This window comes from Cornus florida, unplaced genomic scaffold (genome assembly GCF_030987335.1).
Source record: "Cornus florida cultivar Cherokee Brave unplaced genomic scaffold, ASM3098733v1 CherokeeBrave_3.0.0_Hap2_Chr08, whole genome shotgun sequence".
NCBI lineage: Eukaryota > Viridiplantae > Streptophyta > Magnoliopsida > Cornales > Cornaceae > Cornus > Cornus florida.
The window spans coordinates 18,720,556-18,731,152 of NW_026775578.1; the positions used below are offsets into that span (position 1 = coordinate 18,720,556).

The window sequence follows — 10,597 nt, forward strand, 5'->3', positions numbered from 1 at the left end:
ACTGAACCTAAAAATTGGCAAATGAACACTATATATATATATATATGTGAAGAATGGTCTGAATATTAATATACGTTTTGCTGTTTATTTCACCTCTTCCACATTTCCCATCCTATGTACGGCTAATGGAGTACACTTTTGAGACAAAATTATGAATTCTTAAAACTACATAAATGGTGTTGAACAACAGAGAGTGATAGAAATGAGGGTACAGTTAAAGGTACATAAATGGAATTACATATCAGTAGGTTAATTTTTATAGGATATTTTTGGTATTAGCAATATATAACTTATTCCACTATTCTTTCTCTCCTTATCTTCTCAAATTGACAGAGAAAGCCAACAAGCCATAGGAAAGGATATCCCTCCCTTTCTCTCCCTATCCCTCCCTATTTCTCCACTTAACCTACCCAAATAGACCCTCACATTATCCTCTCTTTTTTTTTTTCTCTTCCTATTCCTCCAAATCAACCCTACCAAACACACCCTTAAACCTAAATTTTTTACTTGAAAATACAAATAACATACATTATTAACTTGAATTTAAGTGAAATTGAACTTTGAACTTTAAATTAAAAGAAGTGAAATTACACACTGTCTTGGCGGAAACATGAAGTTCGCAAAATCAGTCGTGGTTAATCAAATATGACTGATGTTCTGCGAATACAATTTTTTGTTTTTTTGAAGTAATGGATCAATTTCCAAGTAAATGGTGTTGTAGTCTCAAACTGGTCAAAATACAACAAGTGGATATAATATATATATATATATATATACGCGCGAGAATCTGTTCTCATAGATGCATAAATATACAGGGTATACACACACGCGGACATTTATATATTCACACATTGAACCTTCCACGATACTAATATATACACAGAGTACGCGATATTACAGTACATGCCACTCTTGACTATGAATTGCACAAAGCCCCCTATAAAACACCTTCCAAAGACCTCTCCCTCTGTCACTACCCACTCACCCACCTCGCATAGCTCAAAGTGCTTTGAGATAGAAAAAAAGACCGCCAAACTCAGTAACCAAAAAAAAAAAGAAGAAAAGCAGAGCAAGAGAAATTAATGGCTTCTACCGTTGATCAAGGCAGAGACACTTCGATCTCCGCCGTCCATTTCGACATCCTTCAAACCCATATCTTGACCAGACTCGACGGCCCGACTCTGGCCTCCACCGGCTGCGCATCGTCCACGCTGCACGCGCTCTCCACCGAACAGAAACTCTGGACGGACATCTGCAACCAGACGTGGCCTTCCACCAACGACCCACTTGTCCACCGCCTCATCTCTACCTTCCCCGCCGGTCACCGCTCCTTCTTCTCCGACTCCTTCCCCACCCTCGACCACCGCCGTTCATCACAGCCAAATACCGAACATCCGGTACCCACATCCCAACTCATCTCAGCCGTTGATATTCATTACCAGGACAAGCTCATATTCTCGAAGCTGCAGGAGAGCGAGACCCTGAGCGGGTGGTTCATGTGCTCGCCGTTCCGGTTCGACCTGCTCGACCCGAAAGAGTCGGTGCCGACTCCGGTGAAACTCGAAGGCGGAGAGGACACGTGCCGGTCGAACATGGAGAAAAACTTGACTATCAGCTGGGTCGTAATCGACCCGACCCGAAAACGGGCGGCAAATGTTTCGAGCTTGAGGCCTGTTTCGGTGCAACGGCACTGGCTGACGGGTGATATAGAGGCGCGGTACGCGACGATCATGGCCGCAGATCGGAGTTGCACGTCGTCGGAGTTTGTGCAGTGCGCGATAGTGGTCACGTGCGGAGGGAAGGAGGGAGGGGAATTGCACGTGAAGGAGGTGAGCCTGACAGTGGAGGACATGGATGGGAAAACACTGAGTGGGAAGGAGTGTTTGGTAATTTTGCAGGAGGCCATGGGAAATGGGAGAAGAAAGAAGGGAAAGGGATGGGAAGGGAAAGAGAGGTATGAGAAGTACTTGGAGTTGAAGAGAGAGAGAAGGGAGAGAAAGCAGAGGAGAGAGAAGACATTGGACATGGTGTGCATAGCCACTGGGGTCACCATTTTCCTAGCTTTCTGGGCACTAATTCTCTTTAGATGAGAAAATACAGTTAGTTTTTTAGTTTCTATAATTTAATTATTACATTCATATATATATATTATCTATAAATCGTTTCATAGATTGAGAGTATGAAGGAAAAGATGGATGTTTATAATTAAATAGAGGAAGGTGAGATTTACAATGTAATAATTGAGAGTGTAATTAATTAATTACCACATTATTTACTAATCTTGATTTAATGAAATTATTGTTCATGCCCATCTTAATGCTCAATCTTGACTTTTCAGTAGCAATTGGTATGCATGTATGCTTCAACGTTCTAACTTCCGAAAGTCTCAATCGCATAGAAGATAACTTTCTATGCCACCTTTATGGACTTTGATTTTTTTTTTTTTTTAAGGTATAAATTTGATGTTTATTGCATTCTATGTGATGCAAACATTTCTTAAAAAAAAAAAAAAAAAAAAATGTAATGCAAACATAAAATCTTTTCCTTTTTTTCTTTTGATCCATAAGCTCATATGATTGACTTAATTTTGTGTACAATCTTGTGTAAGCGACTAAATAAGTCGGTTTTGGGCTAAATTTCAACTAACTAATTTGGCTCTTTCAACTAATTCTTTGTTTAGTTAAAAATAAATAAATAAATAACTAATTCTTTGTTTTTGTTTTTTTATTATCAAATCCTGTCCGGCCATAAAAGTAACCTATAGAAACATACAAATGCACAAGCAGACGTGCACCTTCTGGGGCCTTATTCAAAAAGCCATTATAGGGAATATTATCATTCACACACATATAACATGTGTGTATATACATGAGAATTTGGACTCATTTGCTAAGTCAGACGGAGGGAGAGTGTCACACCCCAACCCAATTTATACTATTTAATAAATTGAATAAATTGAAATGTATCTAACCATTTACATTAACCTCATTTAACATGACATCATCATACATCAGAGTACCTACTTAACAGTTTACAATTGAAAACAAAGTATAGGCCTGTTATGCAAATTCTGACAAACTAAAACGTTAACAACAAGTTACACTATTAAAATTCTACTACAATATTTACATCTTAAACAACAGACGTTCCATTGTTCTTTTTCCCATTCCCACACAAAATTCTAGACCTGGCAGTAGCGACCCCACCTTGTACCTAAAAATATAAATATGAAGGAGTGAGCTTAAAGCCCAGTGAATGCAACACTACTACATCAGAATAATATAAACAATTATTATTTGATAACTTCAATTAAACTTCATTAACATATTACAGACATTAAAATATAGTACTTTCCTTCTTGGCTAGGGTATGGACCTTATTTAAATATAGTACTCTCTTTTTTTGCCAGAGTATGGACCTTATTTAATGTAGTATTCTCCTTCTAGGTCAGAGTATGGACCTTTTGTAATATATTACTCTCCTTCCAGGTCAGAGTATGGACCTTATATAATATATATAAGCAATTCCACATCAAATAAATATCTTCGATACTTCAACATACTCATCCAAGTATAAATTTCTAGTGAGTACACTCACCTTGATTACTTTTCAAATTATTTAATTGTCCTTCCGTATGGTTGTACCTTCCATCTCCTTCTCCTTGCCTATACAATATTATAATCAAGTTATATTTATTTCTTAAAGAGAATTAAATCACAATCATCACCTCAATTAAAATTCTCAAACTTTATACACACTTTTGGCTAAATTCTAATCACATACCTTCATATAAATTTCCAGCTTGAAAACTCCAAAGAAATAACCATAACCATGGTATCACTTTACACAAAACAGCCTTTGAATAAATTAAAAAAAATATAAAATAGATGATATACAAACTAGAACAGGTAATTGTATAACCTATTACTACAAGTTAAGTAATAAACTTAATTTCAACATAGAATAAAAATATAAAACCCCTCACCTGTATTTGAGTTCAACAACAATTTAGTGAGAAAAATCCTTTTCTTTTCTATTCCCTTTCTTCTTATTTTTGTTCTCTCTTCCGACTCTGACTGTATTGCACTGTTTGTGGTATATTTTGTTGTGTTTCCAACAAAACAATAGTGTTTTCGAAGGCGGTTCCAACAAGCTGTAAAGGTAACTTTAATCTTATACATATCGAAATATATTTTCTACACAAATACGTGTCTATGTTCGGTCCATTCTTGTGCTGCCAGCCACTTGACACTCATCCTCATCCATTAGCATAATAATTGCAATTATATCTAATATATACCAGCAACTATGTATTGCAGCCACCACCTCAAGAGTTTTATTAAAGCACAGAACTTTTAGTCTCGGAGAGCGTACATGTAATCACATGAGTTGTAAAAATCTAGTCTCCTGAAAATGGAGATTATCAATTAACTTGTGTGTGCCATGTGTCACCCCAACTTATTACCACTTCATTCTTTACATGCATATATAATTATATACATATGTTCTTAACAGTATACTACCTCTAAAGCTTCGGGAGAAAGCTTTAATCATCAAAATAATATAATAACACATATACTGTACATTACCTCCTCATAAACACACATCCAATTACCTTAGGTACACACACACTGCATTACTTAATAAAATGCGTGTCACATAGTCCTCATTTCTTTTCTTTCATTTAAAATTTTAAATCAATTAAATAAGTAAATTTAAGCTCAAATAACCATTAAATCAATTCACAATAATAACTAAAGGACTAAAAAAAATTCGGGATATGACAGAGAGTGAATTCGAAAGTATGAGTATGAGAATTTAACTGCAAGTACGTGCAAAATGTGAGAGCAAAAATAGGCTCGAAGCGTGAAAGTGATATCCAAATAATATAACTTAACTCATTTCAACACATGCTATACATATATAGATACACACATAGAATTATTTTTATTATTTATTATTATTATTTTTTGTCTCCTGATACATAGAAAGGAAGATTACAAATATATATATATATATATATATATATATGGTTGGGGCAGGCGTTGACTCTTTTAAATTTGTAATGTACACACTTATTTGAAGGAGAAGTTGGAAAAAGCCGGCTGGGACGGTCTGGTCAACAAATTTGGCTTTAAATTTATTGACCTGGCCTCACTTGCATGAGCTGTTTCAAAGTTGCTTTTAATTGTCCTAATATTACTACTACTAGTAATATGTTATGACTCTCTACAGGGAATATTATGCTATAGCCAATCACAAAGTGCCACGTTAAGCACCATATCGGGGTTTTAAGACACACTGATCTACCAAATAGTTGGATATAAGCCTCGGAGGTCATATTAGACATTCAGACCGGTATTTGAGTCTAATAGAATCTAAACTAGATCAATTAATACTAGATACGAAGAGATTTATACTAATTTAAAACAGTCAAATGGTTCGAAAAGTCATGCATAAGACCATTTTAAATTATATAGCGACCATGTGTATATAATTAAATGTTTATTAATTGAAATAACTTGAAAATCAAATGATCTTGTTGGTAAATCATATTAATTTATATATATTATAATGTGGGTTCTTGTACAATAGTGTGGTAGGAGTAAATGTTTATTGAGACAACTTGCATTTTTCTTTACAATTAAACATGTCTCACCCTCAATGATTTGGTAGCATAATATAATTCTTATGATCAACGTGAAGTTAATGGCATTGGGTCAGATAATTATTCAATGTCTAATAATGAGATTCCTTTATTAGGTATGCTGCTCTCACCAGACAAAAATGTTGAGTAATTTCATGCCATTTCCAATATTGTTTATTTTAGGATATTTATGAATTCGCAATGCAATGCCCGACTACTCACAGTCACGGGGACCTGCATGCGATTATTGTGGGGCCCACACATATTTTGTGAGTAATCGGAAAAAAATCGGACTGTTGGTTAGATATAACAGATTTTTTGTCAAATATGTAATGATACTGATTGTAATTTGAAGGGTTTGATTTTTAGAATAAATATTCATTGTGCCGGGTGCATAGGGCATCGGTTCATTCGAGTCGTCGTATGTGCACAGCATGTGCCTATGCGTGCACAACACATATGATTCCGATGAGCTTGGTGCACGAGTGCACCAAATACCTTCCCTTAATTTTTATGCGAGAAAATAAATTGTTAGACTTGCTACCGGTTGCAATTAAGCTAGCTCGGAATTTTCTCTTCTCTCTCTCTCTCACATTTTTGTTACTTCCATTTTTTTTTTCTTTTTTTTATTTTTATTAAGGCTGAATGTGTTATTATGGTGCATTTGGAAATGTAATTCCTACTTTTATTAATTTATCAACTGATTTCAGGATTGGGTTCAAGGATTTTGGGGTTGAAAAGTGGGAGCTCATGATTGTTGATTCTCCTCTTTATAAGAAAAACGTTCTCCAAATTATGAGTGATAGCAATTACAATTGACTAATTCTCCAAATTCTGAGTGAAAGCAATCACAATTGACTAATTTTTCAGGTACTTTGAGAAAAACGTACAATCTGAGTTGAACAGGATATGGCTTGTTGGCCAAGTTTAGGATGACTAAATTCATGGATTAATATGGAACAAGGATGTATGGATATGGACATAGAATATAGGTATATAATACAATATGAATAAAGCGATATGATAAATAAATAAATAAATACTCCGTAAATAAAAGAAACCGATAAGTCATCACAACTGAAAGCACTAATTTTATAAATTTTTTCTATTAATTCATAATATATTTTAAAATGCATAGAATTCTGATCTTTTAACAAAAAAATTGCAAAACCACCCCATGTCATGATAGTGTCCTTAGTGTCCCAATCGTGTCCAACCAAAAAAATAAAATATTTAAATTTTATGAAACTGCGTCCTAAGTATAAAACTGATTAACATTTCAAGTTATAACTTGATTATGACAATGGCACTGCAATTAATGAATGGTAGACTAACGTCCTCAGGGGCATAGCGGCATTGACAGAAATTCGAGAGGTAAGTTTTTGAACTCTCGTTTTTGAACCATACTCCCGACTTGAATGATGTTGTGTATCGTGATACTAATGACTAACAAGCGGATGGAACGGTGGTGTTGGATTAGATCAAGTGTATGTGGGCTAGACTTGAAGATTGAATCTAAACCCCAAAGCCCATTTATTGTATTGGGTTTCTAGTTGCCAATCGGTTGCAGTACCATTAGCAGACTATCTCACATAAATGAGTATGGAAAATGAAGAGAAGTCTATCAAACAAATATGATGTTGATTCATTCTTTGCACCCAAATATAACCAATAGCTATGATTGGAGTCACTTTAACCGTTTTAGAGGAGGTCTGGAGTTCCCTAATCATCATACTATGATATAAAGGTCCCGAGTTCAAAATCGAAAACATCTCTACATGCAGAAGTAATGTTATGCGACAGTGAGAGTCTCGCCAAATTAACCTGATTGTCACATTGATTGCAAATGGTTCTAATTTTTATGTTATCAAGTGTGTATACATCAAGATATTTCTGATTCAGACCAATTGATGAAGCTGTTTGTGCCAAAAATAAATGTGGCTACAAGAGCTGGGCTTGTAAACATTTTTAGTGGGCCCTTTACCCATTACTTAAATTTGTTGAAGCATATCCGAAGCAAATACAATTTTATCCATAGAAGTCCACGTGGCATGAAACCATTGAAGAACAACCCATCCACGCAATCTATGAGTCACACAATCCCACCAATCATCGCCATATGCTCCAAAAATCCAATGCAACAAACTCAAACCACCACCAAGAAATTGAATTGCCAATATTTTCTCAGCAACCAATCACTCTTAAGTCTAAGCTTTGGCTCAAACCACCTAGAAATCGAAAATGGCAACAAGCTTTGCTACCACATCAACCATTGTAGGCTTGGGCACTTCCTCCCTCTCATCCCCTTCTCGCGTCTCCTCAACAAAGCCAACAGGCCTCACTTCAGGTACTACCACATCAACATTACCATATATATATATATATATATATGTAGAATAATTTAATAATGAAGTTGTTCTCTCTCTGTAAATTGTCTAATTACAGGCTTTCTGAAATCTCCGTTAACCGCGAGAAACCCTCTAAAACAAGCTCAAGCTTCAGGAGGAAAATTTACGTGGTAATTATATATACAGTTATACACATACCAATCTTAGCATTTAATCATGATGGTGGATGGGCCTCATTTCCTATTTTTTGTTTTGGTTGTGAAGTGGAAACTTTCAAAGCGATTGGCTAAGGAGAGATCTGAATGTGATCGGGTTCGGGTTAATCGGGTGGCTTGCCCCATCAAGCATACCGGCAATTAACGGCAACAGTTTGACTGGTCTCTTCTTTCAGAGCATTGGAGAGGAGCTCTCACACTTCCCCACCGGTCCTGCACTCACTTCTCCGTTTTGGTGAGTACATTTAGCCAAACATATATAAATATACATATATATATATAAACACACACAATCACCACAATAGTATATATATATTGTTAGCCCCTTATTTGGAGAGCAAGTGCCATTACAATGGGTTAATTGACGATGATTGTTTGAAAAAAAAAATTGACAATGATTGGGCTTAATTAATTTTATTAATGTGCGCATCTCTGGCCTGTTAGGCCCACACAGTTTTGCATGTAATATAATGGATTGTAGTAAATTGGGCCATTGCGACCCAGACTCATAAAGCCCGCCCATTTGTCTGTTTAATTAGTTTTTGTTTTTTTGGCACTCAGTGTGCTTAATGCTTCAAATATATTATATAAACACGCATGAATCGCATGATAGGCCAATGCTATTTAGAACGGAAATTCAAACCAATAATGTCAGTCAAAAATACATTCTGAATTAGACTCTTAGGTTTAAGAATCATTTTTCAAGTAATTTGGCCCGACAAGTTTCAACTTATAAGTAACTCTACCATGTAGATGCATGTTCCCTGTAGTGTGATGCCCATGATCACTTGCAAATTACAGATTAACGCCAAGGAGATCAATGCATATGATAGTTAGAAGTTAGAATAATAATTTTCATTGCGAAAAAAACCAACACCGCTTGTGTGACAGTAAGTGTGAGGTTCGCCACTATCGGTCCACACATAATCAGCCATTCCTTATCCGAATAATATAATTTTTCATCACAGTTTTTTTACTTACTACTCCCTCTGTCTCAGTAAGAATTTTTAAGGGAATATGTAGGACATGTCTTGTTTTTTTGAAAAGTTATTAATTTGTCGTTCTAAGTTTTGAATATTTAAGTTTGAAATTTTAAACTTTAAAGATATATATAGAAATATGTAAAATATATTGATCGAAAAAAGAAAGTGACAAGTATTTTGGGACAAAAAAAAAAAAAAAAAAGCATAACATTTTTTTTTTTTTTGGACAGAGAGTATTTTTTTTGGCCATATTCAAAATTTGAGGCAACTCCATTTAGGTGGGAATTCAAATTCATATTGGGAATCCCCAATTTGGGAAATTTGAGCTTACACTTTAAACATGGAATAATCATCTATAGTTCTTGATTTTTGGGTGCAATCATTTGACAATGCTCTTGATCCAAAGCATATTTCACTTGCCATAGTGTATCATATTTAACGTACGTATACTGTATACTCTCTCTCTATATATAGACTCATATATGTCCCAATAACTAGATTACTCACATGAATATGTGTAGTGGCATCTCACAATGAGACTCACATATACCCTATTAATAGTTGGTAACTTGGTAGTGTCCTCTTACCACGAAATGAAATTTTCATATCTATATATATATATATATTTCCTTTAAGTGGGTGACTTGGATATGTGGATGTACAGGTTGTGGCTGGTTACATGGCACGTGGGGCTATTCCTCTGCCTTACTTTTGGGCAAATTGGGTTCAAGGGAAGGACTGAGGAGTACTTCTAAGACAAAAGACAGTATACTCTCTCTTTATCTTTTTATCCATGTATCATAAAACACTTTGTTTTCAGTTTCAATTCTCAGCTTTGTTTCTTTTCTCATCCCTGTTACAAAGAAAAACTGTCTTCTTATGACTTCCTTTGTTCTCTAATATTGTATCTCATCTTCTGCATTTGTGTCCATATTGCTAATCTTTACCTCAAAAACAAACTGTGCTTATGTTTCTTTTCACTTGATGAAGAAAAAGAAATAACATATTTTCCCAACCAAAAAAAAAAAAACTAAAAAAAAAAAGTACAAGAAATATTCTTTCTACTTTTGCTAAAGAAATCAAATTTGACTGATATTGTTGGAACTATAAAATCATTCATGTAAGAAATTTTTTTTTTATTTTATTTTATCACAAATTGTTGATATTCCTGTAATGGAATGTGAATAATTCTAAATATATAGTATTTATTGAACAATTTTCTAAGTTGAGTAGTGTTATTATTAGGGGTGGCAAATGGGCGGGTTGGGCTGGGTTTGTGGTGGGCTAAAAATGGGCGGATCAAATATGGGTCAAGATCCATATTCAATCCGCTCAGAATGGGTTAAAAATGGACGGGTCAAAATTGTATAGGGTCAACTCGTTATGACCAGTGGATCTATTAAT

At 35.0% G+C, this 10,597-nt stretch overlaps 2 protein-coding genes across 2 annotated transcripts; both read left to right on the forward strand.

Annotated features, from left to right (window-relative positions):
- Window positions 1-872: 872 nt before the first annotated feature.
- LOC132270572 (F-box protein At2g27310-like) lies at window positions 873-2,309 on the forward strand. The gene has a single exon (XM_059771751.1). The coding sequence runs from the start codon at window positions 1,083-1,085 to the stop codon at window positions 2,088-2,090; it is 1,008 nt and encodes a 335-aa protein (XP_059627734.1). The 5' UTR covers window positions 873-1,082; the 3' UTR covers window positions 2,091-2,309.
- A 5,473-nt stretch (window positions 2,310-7,782) lies between these two features.
- Window positions 7,783-10,124, forward strand: LOC132270579 (photosystem I subunit O). Its single transcript, XM_059771757.1, has 4 exons — window positions 7,783-7,994; window positions 8,093-8,165; window positions 8,260-8,445; window positions 9,858-10,124. The coding sequence occupies exons 1-4, from the start codon at window positions 7,889-7,891 to the stop codon at window positions 9,946-9,948; spliced, it is 456 nt and encodes a 151-aa protein (XP_059627740.1). The 5' UTR covers window positions 7,783-7,888; the 3' UTR covers window positions 9,949-10,124.
- The last annotated feature ends 473 nt before the right edge of the window (window positions 10,125-10,597 follow it).

Excerpts from the sequence above, each read along its gene's own strand:
- LOC132270572 (XM_059771751.1), top strand. The coding sequence starts at position 1,083 with ATGGCTTCTACCGTTGATCAAGGCAGAGACACTTCGATCTCCGCCGTC.
- LOC132270579 (XM_059771757.1), top strand. The coding sequence starts at position 7,889 with ATGGCAACAAGCTTTGCTACCACATCAACCATTGTAGGCTTGGGCACT. Across the intron at positions 7,995-8,092 it reads GCCAACAGGCCTCACTTCAG|GCTTTCTGAAATCTCCGTTA; the intron begins GTACTACCACAT and ends GTCTAATTACAG. Across the intron at positions 8,446-9,857 it reads GCACTCACTTCTCCGTTTTG|GTTGTGGCTGGTTACATGGC; the intron begins GTGAGTACATTT and ends GTGGATGTACAG.